Genomic DNA, 17658 nt, shown 5'->3' on the forward strand with positions numbered 1-17658 from the left:
TTACACTTGCCCCAGCAGTGTGTGAGTGTTCCACTTGGTCCACATCTTTACTGATAGCCATTCTGGTGGCTTTATGGTAATATCACATTGTAATGTTTATTTCCCTTTTTCTGATAACTAACAATAAAAGCACTTAATATATATATATATATATATATATATATATATATATATATATATATCGCATGAAGGAGGGCACTTGTTGGGGTGAGCACTGGGTGTTATATGGAAACCAGTTGGACAATAAACTATAAAATAAAAATAAATAAAAAAAATTATTTACTGAAAAAAATATATATATTACTATTTGGCTATATTTTTTTGTGAAGTGCCTATTCAAGTCTTCTACCCAATTTTATATTGGGTACTTTAGATATGAGTTCTAAAGCATACTTTGTCAAATATACGTATTACAGATGTCTTCTCCCATGTGTTGCTTTTTTTTTTTTTTAAATTTTTTAAACCTTTATTTATTTTTGAGACAGAGACAGAGCATGAGCTGGGGAGGGGCAGAGAAAGTGGGAGACACAGAATCTGAAACAGGCTCCAGGCTCTGAGCTGTCAGCAGAAAGCCTGATGCAGGGCTCGAACCCATGGACCGGGAGATCATGACCTGAGCCGAAGTCGGACGCCTACCGGACTGAGCCACCCAGGCACCCCAACTTTTTATTTACTTATTAAGCAGTTTTAATCTTAAATATTATCCAGATTATCTAATTTTTCTTTTATAATCAGTGCTTTTTATATCCTGCTGAAGAAATCTTTGTCTACTCCAAGGTTGATGAAGTGTTAAACTTGAGTTTTGTTTTAAAAACTCGTTTTCTGTTTCACATTTAGATCCACATGGAATTGATTTTTGCATATGTTGTAAGGTAGAGGTTAATTCATTCCTTTCCATATGGATATCCAGTTGACTTAGTTCATTTACTGACAACATGTTCCTTTCCCCACTACACTGCAGTGACATTTTGGTCATAAACTACGTGACCATATACATGCAGGATTAATTCTGGACTTGCTTTCCTGTTGCATTGGTCTGTTTTTCTCTTTGCACCAATTGGTGTATTGTCTTAATTACTGTAGTTTTATAACTGGGGTTAATATCTGATAGTAAAATCCTCCAGCACTGTTCTTCTCTTCAAGATTACCTTGGCTGTTCTTGGCTCTTTGAATTTCCATATAAATTTTAGACTCAACGTGTCAGTTTCCACACAGAAATGCTAATATTTTGATTGGAATTTTTCTGAATCTAGGGGCGCCTGGGTGGCTCAGTTAACTAAGCATCCAACTTCAGCTCAGGTCATGATCTCACGATTCACGGCTTCGAGCCCTGCATTGGGCTCTGGGCTGACAGCTGGGAAGCTGCAGCCTGCTTTGGATTCTGTGCCTCCTTCTCTCTCTCTGTCCCTCCCCTGCTTGTGCACTCACTTGCTCTCGCGCTCTCTCTGTCTCTCTCAAAAATAAATAAATAAACATTAAAAAAATCTTTTATGAATCTAGATAAATATGAAGAGAATTGACAGCTTTATAATATTGAATATTCCAGTCCATGAACACAGTATATCCTTTTCATTTATTTAGATGCTTTCTTTTTTTAAAATAATATTCTTGAGATTTGATGATAGCATTCTTACACAGATTTTGCTAGATTCCCCCACCCCCACCCCACTCCCCCAGGGATTTGATGTTTTGGATGCTATTGTAAAAATCATTTTAAAATGTCATTTTCTATTTGTTGCTGGCTGATAAAAATACGGTTCATTTTTGAATATTGATTGGGCTTATGTCTACCAATTTTGCTAAATTAAATTCTCATTAATTGTAATGGTTTTAAATTTTTTATATATAGAATCATATCATCCATGAGTAATTTTAGTTTATTTTTCTTTTCCAATTCTTTCTGGTTTTTTTTTTTCACTGTTGCATTGGATAGGATTTCCAGTACACTGTTGAATAGAAGCAGCATAGCTAGTATGCTTATCTCATTCCTGATCTCAAAGGAAAACTTTAAATATTTCACTATCAAGTATGATGGCTACTTTAGGCTTTTGTTTGTTTTTTACAGATATTCTTTATCAGATTGATGAGGTTACCTTTTCTTCCTAGTTAAGATATTTTTTTTAATTATGAATGAGTTTTGAATTGTGTCAGATGCTTTCATATAGAATATTTTTAATAATGTGATAACAGCTTAGGAGGAGGGTTTAAACATGAAAAATATTTACTATGTCTATTTTAATATCACTATATATTTTTTTTTAGGTAATATATAGTACAGCTAGTGAAAATCTGCATCAACCCATAACCATTGGCAATCTGGCTACATCTGTTTTGACACTTTTGTTCTCATGTTTGTTTAACTTAAGACCATTGTCTTCTTATTAAGGGTGCTTGGCACAGTAAATTAAAAACAAAGAGTACACAGAAGCATAGTGTATCACATCATTTTGCCAGACTAAACAACTCTAAGACAATGCCTTCCCACTCTGGTAATTTCAAACTGTTAGAGATGCTTCAGTAATAAAGCATTATTTAAAACCACTGCAACTCTTATCTTTTCCTGGTTGCAGGAGGGCCCTTTACAAGATTGGAGCGGTGGACAAAGCAAAGAGAGATAGTACCCTGGCAGATCTTTGGTGGCCCTTTCTTTCTGAGTAGTTACAAACTCCTGGACCGTTCCCATAATTTTTTCCTTTCCACTCAGTCTCCTCTCTCCTATTTACATTCCCTTCTCACTACAAAGCCAAAACCAAAATGTGTCAAGGGAGCAAGCAAGAGAGAAAAGTTCAATTTCTTTTTTCTGACTTCCACGTCATTCCTTCACTTGTCACCTATACGTGCTTGGTAAAGTAGGAGTTTCAACTAAACCAGAGTAATAACTAACTGTTCAACAGACTCAGCTTTAGTGTTGATTAGATTACTGGCAGTTTCCCTTTAGAAACACGTGAAGGTAGTTTTAGTAAAAGAACCAAGCTTGAGGTAGTTTGACCATGATGAAAAGAGGACAACAATCTCCAGCTCAGGAGGCAGAAGAAAGATGGCTGTGGATGAGGGCATGATCCTGTTATCTCTGCTGTACCTCAGGATTGGATTAAGCAAGCTATATAAACAACATGTGGCCCACGCAAGAGAAAATGAACTCTTTCTTGAAAAACATAAGTGAATGTGGCCTTCTCTAAAAGCTGATGATAAATGCTTTGTTGATCTGAATATAAACATTTGCTATGAGGACTTCTGGTGCATTATAAAGAGAGTGCATATATGGTTACATATTGGAATGCTCAGCCTCTGCCAGAGTCCCTATTGGGAGTATCAGTGGGGAACCAAACCACAAAAGCATTGGATCTGGGTTTTAGTCTATGTAGAAAACAGAATGAAAATATATTTTCTTGGGGTACCTGAGTGGTTCATTGAGTTGAACGTCCAACTCTTGATTTAGGCTGGGGTCATGATCCTAGGGTTGTGGGATTGAGTCCCATGTTGGGCGCTGCTCTGTGCAGGGAGCCTGCTTAAGATTATCTCTTCTCTCCCTCCCTCTGCCCTTTCCCTGCTCACACATACACTCGCGCACACACACTCTGTCAAAAAAATTTTTTTGAAAATAAGTTTTCTTACATTGAAGAAACAGATGACACAGCAAATAATCCATTTCTAATCCTTTTAATTCATGGTGTACAAAATAAGACGTTCTCTGTTCAGAGAAACCAATACAGGATTCAAACCCTAGTACCTGTTACCTGTTGACATCAGGCAAAGCCCTTAACCCCTTTCCATCTAAGGTTTTCAGTCTGTTGGGTGATAATAATAATTTTATATTACCCTTAATACTGTTTATTGATTTATGTTACATATGTATACATTTATAAATTTTACATATATACATTAATACATTATAAATTTTGTACATAATGGTTTTACGGTACAGTGCTTGTCATTTAAGTACTTCAGAAATGTTAGCTGTTATTAAATTTTACTTCTGCTAATGGTATGCAGAGGCTTTTTCCTGCTTTACTGATCAAAATCGTGATACCAGTGAGGGAAAGGAAATGAATTGATAGAATTTATTTTTTAAATGCTTGAGCCAAAAGGACAGTCAACTATTGATCAAGTATCAAAAATATTTTATAATTTTCCTTTATTTTACATGATACTACATTAAAAATTTCTCTGTTTTTCCAGGATTTTTTGTATGATAATTCCTTTTAGGAGGACTGAGAAATAGGTAAGGAATATATGTATTCCCTTTGTTCATTGATATCATGGGAATTAAATTAAATTCTCATTTATTAATTAAAAGATATTTAACTTAATTTTTACTTTCATGAAAGTAATGCTTGTACACAGTTTTAAAAGTCAGGATAAATCTTCTCATGAAGAACAGTGCCCCTCCGTCCCACACCCAGTTCCCTTTCCTCAGAAGAAGTAATTTTTAATTCTTTTAAACATTTCTCCTGGAATTTACCTCTGTGTCTTTAAAATAACATGCTTATGCTGCTAATTTTAAAAATTGTATTCATTACCCACTGACTTCCTACATTGGAAGGTAAGAGGTTAGCCCTTTACCACCACACCCCTTTTCCCAAAACACACACTTCTTTCACCCAGTCTTCACGATGTAGCTATTTGTAATTGTAAGTGAAATCAGTTGTCTGTGTTTACATCATATTTGTGCTTTGAAAGTACTGCTTTCAGTTGAACCAGGCACGTGTGCTGCAATTGTTTCAGATCCTGAATAGCTGTTTATTTTTCTGAAGTTAACTTTTTTTTTTACTGAAATTGTTCATTTTTTGTTGTTCCTTTCCCACGTGTTAGGTACTCTCAAACTCTCTGGCAGTAATAAAAACTCTAAGTGGTCATATATGCCAGGCATTCTGATTTCGTGGGTGATCTCACATGGCTTTCTTCACCTTCCTGTTCATTCGCTCCAGGCTGTTGGAGAACGGTTGTGCTGCCTGAGTCTTCCCCTTCACCCCTCTCTTGTATTTAGGGCCTTTGTTTCCTGGACCCCATATTTTCTTTTTGTTGTGACGTGGAACTAGCAAGAGTACATGGCAGGGGGGTAACTTTTTTTGAGGGCTTGTATTTCTGAAAATGTCTAAAATTCCACATTGGGAATGGTTTTTTCTTTGAATTTTGAAGACCTTGCTCTGTTGAATTTCTGGCTTCCAGTATCGAGTTGAGCAGCTCACTGTCATTCTGGTTCCTGATCCTTTATGTGGGACTTCTTTTTTTTTCTGTCTGGTGGCTTTTAGGATGGTCTCTATAAAAAAAGAGCATTAGTCTTTTTATCTTTTTTAAGCTTATTATTTGGGAGAGTGGGGCAGAGAGAGAATCCCAAGCAGTCTCCACATTGTCATCACAGAGCCTAGCACAGGGCTCAAACCCACAAACTGTGAGATCATGACCTGAGCCTAAATCAAGAGTCAGACACGTAACCGACTGAGCCATCCAGGCACTCCAAGCATTCGTCTTTTTAATGATTCCTTTCTGTGTGGCTTACCTAAGAAGTCCTTTCTCTCTTGGGTTTTGTTGTTGTTTTTTTGTTTTTGTTTGTTTAATGTTTATTTGTTTTTGAAAGAGACAGACTGTGAGTGGGAGAGAGGCAGAGAGCGAGGGAGACAAAATTTGAAGCAGGCTCCAGGCCCTGAGCTGTCAGCACAGAGCGCAGTGCGGGGCTCAAGCTCATGAACCATGAGATTATGACCTGAGCCGAAGCTGTATGCTTAACCAAATGAGCCATCCAGGTGCCCTTGTTATTGTTTTTAAATGTTTATTTATTTTCGAAAGAGAGAGAGACAGAGTGTGAACAGGGGAGGGGCAGAGAGAGGGGGAGACGCAGAATCTGAAGCAGGCCCCAGGCTCCAAGCTGTCAGCACAGAGCCCGATGCAGGGCTCGAACTCATGAACCGCAAGATCATGACTTGAGCTGCAGTTGGATGCTTAACTGACTGAGCCACCCAGGTGCCTCTGGGCTTTATTGTTTTAACCAATGTAAATCCTTGCCCTTAGTCACTCTAAAGTTAAAGAAAACTTGAGGGACAGCTTGATAATAGTTTTCAAGTACAAGTGATAATGGGCAAATATGCAGAGGATGGTAGGTATGGGTATTTAGAAATGGGGGGAAAGTTACAAACTCCAACATAGGTTAGACCATCACTTCCGAAACTATTCCATCAAATGTGAAACTCGTCAGACGTTGCATACTGTGCCTTTCCTCTGCTTTGTTCATTCTCATGAATTATTAGCATGTGAGCGTTAGAAGTTCTGCATAAACCTGTTTAACCTTGCATGACCTAGCATTTCCTAAATTTATTTGCTCACCAAATTTTTTTCTTTTTAATTATTTTAAAAGGAACATCATTAACATATGTATACCACAGCTGGAGAAATGCCAGGTAAGACCTAGACTTTCCTGGCTACAAAAAGAACAATTAAGCATTGGAATGAGTAACTGAGAGAAGCTGGGGACTCCTTTTCCAGAGGTCTTTAAAACAGGACATCTGTTGAAGGCGTAGTCCTCTTTGAACAATAGGACTTAGCTAGTGTTTCTTCCTCTTCCTGTCCCCTAGTGGTAGCTTTGGAGGCCATGAGCTCACCTTTTATATGAGTCTAGTACTCTGGTTCCTGATATGTAGAAGTGTGACTGCTACTGCCAATAATTATGTTTATTGAGAACTTACTAAGTGTCTGGCCCTATGTTACGTGCTTTACATATATTTTCTGATTTAATCTTTGCAACAACTCTATGAGGTGGGCAATATTATTTTATAGACAGGTGAATTAGGGATAAAGAGACACAAAGCTGACCCAGCAGTAGGCCAGTATTGAAACAGAGCATCTCACGTGATAACTGGCTCATTTACCTCCACTGTTAATGTTCAGAACGGCAACCTGCAAAAAATAAATAAGTTATGTATGCCTGTATTTATTATGTAAAAACTTGGACTAATCAGTGCTCACTTTATTAGACTATTCCCTAAACCTTTTGATGAACGCAGAGTTTATTAATTTTTGTTAGGAACAAATTCTGTTACAGATGATTTTACTCTAATTTGCCATCCAGGTGTATGAGACTTCTCTCCTTCATAAATTTGATGTTATTCCCATATATTAAGCCCCCAAAAATCTGAATTTATGAAAATTGGGATAGGTTAAAAAGCCCCATTTTCAGCGTATTCCCATATAGTAACACCTTTGTAATGTGCAGAGAACGCTAGGGGAGGAGACAGAAAACCTGGATTCTCACACGATCAGCTATGTGCTATGTGCCATGGGCAAATCGCTTTCTCTCACTGTCATAATCTGTCAAATGATTTAGCGTATCTCAAAGAGGCCTTTTCCATTCTAATATTTCAGGATGATTTTTGTCTCTAGGTATCAGCTATCATAATGGGAAAGGACTTAAATTAGAAACTTCCCAGGTCAGTTTACACTGCTGAACAATGTGCATAAATCAATGGGAGGCACAGGATACGTAAACTGGAGCCTTCCATGACGACTATGACATCAAACTGAAACATACTGGAAGAGATTGAAAAAAAAACATTGACTTAAATGTATCTTCAAGGTCACTTCCAACAAGGCTACTGAGTTTTAGAGAATCTTCGAAAGTCTTTCTCTGGCATCTTCTCTTGTACAAAATTAACAGCTTTCTCTGTTTTTAGTATGTGCGCGGCCAAAGCGAGCATAACACCTTTGTCGAATGTTAAGTTTTATTTGATAATAAGTAAATTCTTTCTTCATAGTAGATCCCCAACCGTCTGTACTGGGTCATCCTAGGTGTTCACTGAAGGCTTGTGGAAATTAATTGTTGTTTAGGATAGAACATTAGGATCACGAAGAGAATTTGTTTTGCTAACCAGTTTAGAAAGTTAAGAAAAAAGATTAGAAAGTGAGGTGTGCAGGCTCTGGCATTTTTGACCATCTGGGTTCATTACTCAGCTCTACTACTTCGACACTGTGCGTTCTTCAGCAAGCTAGATTCTTCCATGTCTCAGTGTCCCCTTTCCTAAAGAGAATCATGAGCATGCCTACCTCATAGGGTTGTTGTGAGGATTAAATAAAGATGGTCCAAGTGTTGTATTTGGCACAATACCTAGGAAAGATTTAGCATTCTATTAGTATTAGCTAATGTAATTAGCTAATGTACTAACGAGATGCAGCGTTTCTCCAGAAATTCTAATAGAAGTTTTCTTTTCTTTTTTTTTTTTAATAGTTTATTGTCAAATTAGTTTCCACATAACACTCAGTGCTCATCCCCACAAGTGTCCTCCTCCATGCCCATCCCCNAGAAGTTTTCCTTTTCTTAAGGAATGGCTTAAAACCCCAAAGGTAAACCACATAGTTCTGGTGCTTGATTTAATACATTGTCACTTTTTCTGGCCCACTTCCATATTCCCAAATAATGATGCATTTCCACGTAGAGAGGTTACTTTCTTTTGGCATGATATTGGTTATGTTTTTGTTCAAAATACATTGGACTTTGGAGTATTGTGCAGAGGCTGCTCATTGACTATAATAGAGCATAAAGCCAAATTTGGAGGTTTAAAATAAATGGCACAGATTCATGTCCTTGCTCACAATGTCCGCCTAAAGACTTTTGCTTGAAACACACTTAAGGTTGTGAAATTGGTGGATAAACCCTGATGCAACCCACTCCTGTCACCCAGCTGGAAAGTTAAGACACTTACTTATCCCTGGGAAGGGCTGTTGCTCATGAAAATATTTTGTTCATTTGTTCTTTCATGGGTAATTGCACAGAGTAACAAAAAACACCTACTCGACTTACAGCTTGGCAGAAGCAGTAGCTTACGTTTTCTAGAGACAAAATTAGAAGCAGGCTCCCTTGGACCCATCTCTAAGTCAAAATAAAATAAAATGTCTAGGGAACCACCGCACCTCCCAGTAACTGTAGTCTATAGAGTAATATTGTTTAGGTCAGGATGTCCCAAAATAAAAGGAGAGGGATAAGTAAGAGGGGAAAGCAAAATATGCATTTGAGTTAATATGTTTTTGTAGAGATGAAGAGGCAAACTCTTTTTCTTTCCTAAGTTGTCTTTTCTAAGGGGGCAGGGGAATTAATAGGACCCTAATCCTGTTCCTGCATTTATCAAGAGAAAAACTGAATATAATATACTTTGTTGAGGGAAGAGGTTACAGCTTAAATTGTACTTAATTTATACTATGGAAGATTATCCTCTTTTCTAGGGGAGCACCAAGTGTTAGCAAAACTAAATCATTGAAAGAGTATCTTCATTCTTTCCCTTTCCTTTTATTTTTAAACATTTTTATGTATTTTTAATTATATTTTTTATTAATTTTTAAAATAAACTCACAACCCCCAAATCAAGAGTCACATGCTCTACTGTCTGAGCCAGCCAGGCACCCTGTTTTTTTTCCATTTTCGCAGAAAAGTGAATACTCGTCCTCTATAAATTATCATTCTCTATAAAATATCATTCAGTTAGCAAACATTTAGTGAACAACAACTGTGCATAAAGTATAATGAAAGGGAAGACAGAAAAATAAGACACTGTCCATTTAGAATTTGAAATCTCAGGGGCTCCTGGGTGGCTCAGTTAAGCGTCTGAATCTTGGTTTCAGCTTAGGTCATGATCTCATGGTTCGTGAGTCTGATCCCTGCATCCAGCTCCTCACTAATAGTGTGGAGCCCACTTGGGATTCTCTCTCTGTCCCTCTCTCTCTGCCCCTCCCTGACTCCCAGGTGCATGCACGCTCTTTCTCTCTCTGAAAATAAATAAGTAAATTAAAAAAAAAAGAACTTGAAGTCTGATAGCAGAGATATTTATACAAATAATTATATCACAATTAAAAGGGAAGTACAAAGAGCTGTGGGGACCCAAAGAATGGAGAGTATTTTTAAGTTGGAGTCTTCGTGGAAGGTTTCCTGAAGAAAGTAGTGTTTGGATACTGTGAGATTTCCCACTGTGGGAAAGACAGAAGGATTGTGACTTGTAGTGATGGTGGATGGGAAGAAAATACAGCAGGCTTGGCATGAACAAAGATGAGCAGACTAGAAAATGTGCAGCATGTTTAACCTGAACAGATAGTGTGATGTGCCTAATTAGAGGGTGTGCCAAGAATGGAAGTGGGTCTGGGATCACTGGTGGAAAATAAGACTGAAAAAGTCAGTTAGGACTATGTTGGGGGGGTGGGGAGGGAAGGGTGTGCTTGAATGCCATGATAAGACATTTAATTTATTAAATATAATATATGAAGGTCAGAGCTTCTACTTTTCAACCAATATGCCCTTACTTGAAGAGGACAGCAAAAAAGCATTCTGGGGCAGGGCAGGGCTGGTAGGAAAAAGAAGGGATGACTAGGTGGAGCATAGGGAATGTTTAGGGCAGTGAAGCTATTCAGTGTGCTTCTGTAATGATGGATACATGGCATTATGCATTTGTCAAAAACAATAGACCGTACAACACAAAGAATGAACTGGAATGCAAACTCTGGACTTTAGTTGATAATAATGTATAAATATTGGCTCATCATTTTTGTGACAAGCATACAACACTAATGCCAAGTGTTAATAACCAGGGAAATGCAAGTTAATAATAGGGGAAATTGTATGCATTTCAGAAGTCAGGGAAAGGGAGGGGAATAAAGGCATATGGGAACTCAGTATTTTCTGCTCAACTTTTACGTAAACCCAAAACTGCTTTTTTTAAAAGGGCTATTTTGGGGTTGCTTGGGCAGCTCACTCAGTTGCGCATCCAACTCTTGATTTTGGCTCAGGTCGTGATCCCAGGGTCATGGGATCGAGCCTTGTATCTGGCTCCATGCTAGGCAAGGAGCCTGCTTAAAATTCTCTCTCCTCTCTCTCTCTCTCTCTCTCTCTCTCTCTCTCTCTGTTCCTCCCCCACCCCCATCCCCACTCACATGCCCAAACTCTCTTCTCTAAAAAATAAAAATAAAGGCTATTTTTTATTTTTTGAATGTTTATTTATCTTGAGACAGAGCAGGGGAGGGGCAGAGAGAGGGAGAGAGAGAATCCTTAGCAGACTCTGCACTGACAGATTCAGGGCTTAATCACACGTGAGATCATCATGATCTGAGCCAAAATCAAGAGTGGGACGCTTGACCAACTGAGCCACCCAGGTGCACAGGGCCATTTTTTAAAACACGGCATTCTTTTGGTCATGAAATGTACTACAGGTACTGATTTTTTAAGGAGTTTGATATTATATCTTTAAAATCACATGAATTTTTCATTCTGTTTGTTTACACATAAATGTCTATTTTAACATTAAAACTTTTTAAGTATTTTAACAACAAAACTTTGCAGTAAAGTAAATGACCCCTTGGGGTATGATTTCTGTATTAAGAAGTGTGGCTTTGGTTGACAGGGAGTTCTTGAAGTCCTATATTAAAAGTGAAACAAAACAAAATTAAACCATAAAAATGATGAGCAACCAATTATTCTTGCAACATAGATATTTTTTGCATCCTTATTTTCATTTCCCAGTATTTGTATAGATGCATATACACTGCCTTTACTCAGTCAACCTTCATTTTGTTTGCAGATTGAACATTGCAGTAGACATAATGAGAAATAGCTGATAAGCCCACTTTCGTGGATATTACAATTGAGACAAAAGAGGTATATTTTGATATGAAAGTAAGTTATACCCAGAAAAGTAGATCGAGAAATGTAAAATAAGCATGCTTTGGAGAAGGGCAAAGTAAGTGGAGTGACCTGGGTTAGGTAGGTTTAAATGAATTGGGAAACAGAGGGCACCGTATAATGGGTGCCCTGTCATTTAGAGCATAAATGTTTTTCTGGATGTCACTGAGACCCAGCAGGACCTTTAAGCTGTCACCATTACAGATTCCTCCCCTTGTGTGTAGTGTTTATACTGTGACTCAGATAACTTAAGGTTGTTTGGGTACTTACTTATGTAGATAGTCAGACATGTGAACCCAAACAGTGGTGCCTGATGAGTCCTCTTGGAACCACGGAAACACATTCATAGGACAGTCTCCTTATTTGTGTTTTCAGGCACTTTGTTTTCTTTATGAAGACCACAACTGGAATCTTTAACCTCATGCAAGACCCAGCCTTTGAGAGTAAATTCCGTAGCTCTCTGCTTGCTGGGAAAAAACCAACAGGCCCACTGACAGATCCCCCTAGGAGAGTCGCCCTTCCTCCCTAAACTGTTTTCATCAGTGATGGAACAAGGAGAATATATACACAATAGGGTCCTGGGCCCATCTTGAGTTTGAATCCTCTATTTACCAGCTACTGGACACTAGGAAAGTCACTTTACTTCTCTGGTCCTGGTTAATCTATAAAGTGGGGATAAGGTCTTGGGTTACATGGAATCAGAGATAGAATGTGTCTGGTAGGTGTTCAGTAAATACTAGTTCACTTTTCTCCCCCTTCCCTGCCTGTTCTGCTAAAATTTCGCAGCCTCCTTATCAATTTACTTGCTATTTAATATGAGCATCTACTATGAGCCAGGCCCATTGCTAGGTGATAGGGATATGACTAGAGAGAAGACACATAAACCTGTGATGTGTTCAGGAGCCCTCAGGTTTATGAGCAATTCATTTCTTTGTCCCCAGTGTCAGCGGTCCTGAATTCAAAGAGCTTTTCACTAGTGTTTTTGACCAAAGAGTTACCATTTAAAACACTCAGTGACTGCCTTTTTGGCACCACTTTGAATAGCAAACTAGTTTCAGGACGACCAAGGACCCATTAGGTACCGTTTGGGTTCACATGTCTGAATATCTACACAAATAAGTACCCAGATAGATTCCTTCTACATAAAGGTTTAAAGGCCATGCACACACTCTGGTGGCTCACAAGTCCACATTAAATACTGAGAACTAAAATCTCTCAGGGATTTCACTTACTAAATGGCCACAAATCATATTTTCAAAAATGCACGTGGCATGTATCACCCTAAGCAGACAATTCATGAAACAAGTTATCTTATGGTCTTAGAATCCATATAAGTGTTTTACCTTTGTCTTTTATATGTTTTCTTCTGTTTTTGTTTTGTTGTGGTTTGAGGGTAGTTTAGAATTAATGCTGGGCTAGATTCTCATTTTGACATTCACTCATTTATAACCAGATAGTTTCCACATATCTCTAACCTTTCCATTTTCAGTATGGAGAACACTTTGTCCTCTTTAGGGAAAACTGTATGCACAGAAAAGATAAATATTTGAGTAAGTTTTCATAAAGGGATCTTCCCTTCTTAAAAAAGATTCATTTTTAAATTAACTTTAAGAATAAAATTATTCATGAGGCACCTTTAAGAATAAAATTATTCGGTGTCCAACTCCTGATTTCAGCTCAAGTCATGATCCCAGGGTCATGGGATTGAGTCCTGTCTCGGGCTCCATGCTGAGCCATGGAGTCTGCTTGAGACTCTCTCTCCCTCAGCCCCTCTCCTCTGCTTGCACACTCTTCTCTCTTTAAAAAAAAAAAAAAAAAGTTTAAGAATGAAATTAGTCTTACAATGCAGTTAAAGAATAAATTTTGGGCCGCCTGGGTGGCTCAGTCAGTTAAGCATCTGACTTGAGCTCAGGTCATGATCTTGTGGTTTGTGGATTTGAGCCCTGCATTGGACTGTGTGCTGACAGCTCAGAGCCTGCTTTGGATTCTGTGTCTCCCTCTCTCCCTGCCCCCCTCCCACTCATTCGTTTTCTCTTTCTCTCTCTTTCTCTCTCAAATTTTTTATCCTAAAGAGAAAAATATTTAGGATCTCTAATTTCAAGAAAGTAAAATTGTCCCAGAACTTTATGCTTTTTAAAAAAATCACTAACAGAAAAATAAATGATAAAAATCGTTAGCAGACTTGATTTGATGATCTTCTTTAGGAGATAACGAGAGTAGGGCTGTTGTTAGGACATTCACATGGATACACTGACCACATCAAAACTATCATAAGGTTCTCTACTGTGATACCCAGGTAAGGGGTGGCTTCTTTCCTTTAGTGAAACAGCCTGGGCAGCACTCAAAAGTTGGTTATGTGTTCTTCTCTTATTGTGATAACCCAGGTGAGATCACTGGACCAAATAACCTTTCAGTTCCCTTCCTCTTTATCTTTTTAGAAGATTGCTCTGCTCTCCAGGACTAACTCCATAGGTGTTCTTCTTTCCATTTCAGAAGTTACCATGGTTGACACAGAGATGCCATTTTGGCCCACCAACTTTGGAATCAGTTCCATGGATCTCTCCGTAATGGACGACCACTCTCATTCTTTTGACATCAAGCCCTTCACCACTGTGGATTTCTCCAGCATTTCCGCTCCACACTATGAAGACCTTCCATTCGCAAGAGCAGACCCAATGGTTGCTGATTATAAGTATGACCTGAAGCTCCAGGACTACCAAAGTATGATGTTTATCTTCACTTCTCAGACTGTTAAGACTAAAATCATTCTAACCTCTCAACACTGGAATAAATGGTGCAGAGACTAAAACTCTCTAGAAAACATATCGACCATTCATTTCCTCATCTATTTGTCTATGAAACGTTAGGTATTTACAATATACCAAAAAGAAAGGTTGTGTGTAAATCTTCAGACTGTTCTTTTTTCCCCTCCTTCCTTTCCTTTTCCTTTCCTTATTTCTTGTTTCTTTCCTTCATAGCATTTTCCAGAATGACTGCATTGCCAGGCTTTTCTCAGGCTAAGAGTCTATCACGCAAACTTTGAATTCTTTGGGCCGCATAAGTTAATAAGTAACAGTTTGCTACTTTATATAACTTATCATCACTAAATTGCAAAGTTGTGGTCCATTTTTCCTAATTCTGCAGTTTGAGCAGCTTATAGTGAAACCTGTTTTTCTGCACAAATTTAAATTTTGCCATTGTAGTCTATTGATAAATCTTCTTGCCATTAACTAAATTCATATCAAAACATCAGACTGAAGACAAACCAAAACTGCACTTTTCAAGATAAAATAAATTTCTGTGATGCTATTTCCTTGATTTTTATCTTCCTGTGCTGATATGCTGGTTTTCCAAAGCCACCATCATGTAATTGGCAACCATTACTTGACAGTAAGAACTTCCTGTATTTCTAGTTTTTAAAAAAAATATATGTGATATACTTTGTTATATTTGTGTGGTTTTCAGTTAGAGCCTAATATGGAAATTTAATAGGCCTCATCCTTCCCAGCAGAAAGGTAGTGCTTACTCACCATGAGTTTTTCTCACTCTCTATCAAAGATTATTTTACAGACTACCTTTTCTAACCCAATACTGTTTGAAAACCTGGTCTTTTATTTTCCACGTACCTTCAAGCTGGGCATTACAGTGCCTTTTCACAGCATTGGTTGCTTCTGTGTTTTTTGGCAAGAGTGATTTAAAAATACTTCTAAAATACAACATTTAAACAAAAATAGAGGAGCACCTGGGCGGCTCAGTTGGTTAAGCATCTGACTTTGGCTCAGGTCATGATCTTTCAGTTCATGGGTTTGAGCTCCACATCAGGCTCTGTGCTGACAGTGCGGAGCCTGGAGTCAGCTTCGGATTCTGTGTCTCCCTCTCTCTCTGCCCCTCCCCCGCTAACACTCCATCTCTTCCTGTCACGAATAAACATTAAAAATGTTTATAAATTAATAAATTAAAATACATAATTTAATATTGTGATGAATGCCAAATACAGCACATTATGTAACAAAATAACCTTAATGGTCTCAGATGCTGTGTGGCGTCTCTCAGAACTTTAATACTACCAGATACTGAAGGGTCGTAGAACCACAGACTTAATACCCTTCCCCATTTTATTTTTACAGGTGAAGCTCAGAGGTGTTGTGACTTCCTGTGGTTACGAAGCCTACTTCTTCCTGTGTCTTTTTTTCACATTCCACAGTGTTTCTACACTTAAATAATAAACATATGGCAGTAAGGTGGACTGTGGTGACTTGTCATAGTGCCTGTTTAGCCATTTCTCACGTGATAATTACCTGCTCACATTTTTCTGTACAGGTGCAATCAAAGTGGAGCCTGCATCTCCACCTTATTATTCTGAAAAGACTCAGCTGTACAGTAAGCCTCATGAAGAGCCGTCCAACTCCCTCATGGCAATTGAATGCCGTGTCTGTGGCGATAAAGCTTCTGGGTTTCACTATGGAGTTCACGCTTGTGAAGGATGCAAGGTAATTTTTTTTCTAAAAATTTTCTGACAATTTACCTGTTATTTCATTTCTTGTTGTGAACACATGACAAGGAATTGAGATAAAATTGTCCAACTTTTTTTTTGTTTTGGTAAAACCCATTCTTCAAATGATATATTCGAAAACCTAAGAAAATAGGTAAAAGCAGAGCTGCTTTGCCTCACTTCCTTCTCTCCAAATTGGTCCTTGAGCCACTGATCTAGTTCAGCACTCCCATTTTGCAGGTTAAAAAAAAAAGTGTGTAGTATGTCATGACAAGACAGTGATGGGGTGGCCCAGAACCCGGATTTTATGAATCCTCTAGTTTTGTTTTTTCCTTACTATTCCATGTGATATTTTGTATATGTAGGGTTTGACAGATTAGGTAGATAGATACATTTATTTGATACCAAGAACAATCCCATGAGGTAGAGCTTATTTATGACCACCTTACAGCTATAGAAATTATGAATTAGTAAAACTCACCCGTGGTCATCGTTAAGAAGTGGCAGAACTAAGGCTAACTAGAATATATATCTTATGATTCCTAAACCAGTGCTCTATGTTTTCTTAATTCACATCGATCAGTCTGAGACATGTATATGACAGTTTTGGAAGGGACATACACTTTTCCCTCATGTCCCTTCTTTATGAAAAGTGTATTTTGGAAAGCTCAAACATTTAGCAATATTCTGCCCAATTATTAAGAAATTCTTAACCCGCTCATATTTTAATAAGTAATCATTTAAAATAATTTTAATATACTCAGTGAATAAAATAGTATTTGTTATACACTCTAAGGTTCAGAATAAATTATTTATAAATATTTACATTATAAAATAAAGAATGGTTATATAAGATCAGATTTAGACCTCAGTTGGGCTTTTTATTCAGAATAAAGGTATATGACAGCAGTCAGGTGGGTGTTAGAATATCTGGGTTCCTAGCTGGATGGTAGGTCAAATATAGAATTTAATATTCATTGAATTTCTACTATGCATCAGATATTGTACAAGATGCTTTTTTTAAACCACATTCTTCCTAAGTTTTTGCATCTATAAAATTATGGGATAAAATTACATGATCTCTAAAATCTCTTTAATTCAAATAGCTTATTACTCTAAAGGCAGCCTCTTAAAGTGAAAAGAGACCAGCTGTAGTCACCTAGCACCTGTTCAGAGTTAATAGCCACTCACATAAGCCCTCAATTACCTCATGTGTCAAATGGCTTGATTGAATTACTTATCCAAGATCTTATTTATCTCTAAGGTCTAAAATTCCAAAATGACTTTTTGAAATATCAGAGAGATACTTTCATTTAAAACACTAAAATTTATTCATTGTGTGATTGAAACCAGACTAAAATATCTGTATAGTCAGTGATTTAGGATTCCAGTGAGTAGTGAAAACATGTCATTTTATTATGTTAGATTTACATAATTTTTGAGTAAATTGTTGCTAAATTCTGAACACCTGAAGAAACCATTCTGTTTGGTCCTCTTGGTAATTAGCATTGATAAATAA

At 37.6% G+C, this 17658-nt stretch overlaps 1 protein-coding gene across 7 annotated transcripts in view; it reads left to right on the plus strand.

Annotated features, from left to right (window-relative positions):
* The window catches only part of PPARG (peroxisome proliferator activated receptor gamma), a 134591-nt gene that overhangs the window by 70417 nt on the left and 46516 nt on the right, over positions 1-17658 (plus strand). For 3 of the 7 annotated variants that reach the window (XM_077751576.1, XM_077751577.1, XM_077751571.1), the window contains 2 exons: positions 14141-14368; positions 15968-16137. In XM_077751576.1, the coding sequence (XP_077607702.1) occupies positions 14149-14368; positions 15968-16137 (390 nt within the window). In that variant the 5' untranslated portion in view covers positions 14141-14148. Of the gene's footprint in view, positions 1-4179; positions 4223-6352; positions 6396-14140; positions 14369-15967; positions 16138-17658 lie in introns of those variants that run through there. The other 4 variants (XM_077751574.1, XM_077751578.1, XM_077751572.1 and 1 more) reach the window with 3 other exon arrangements.

This window comes from Crocuta crocuta, unplaced genomic scaffold, assembly GCF_008692635.1.
Source record: "Crocuta crocuta isolate KB4526 unplaced genomic scaffold, BGI_CrCroc_1.0 scaffold69-1, whole genome shotgun sequence".
Lineage (NCBI taxonomy): Eukaryota > Metazoa > Chordata > Mammalia > Carnivora > Hyaenidae > Crocuta > Crocuta crocuta.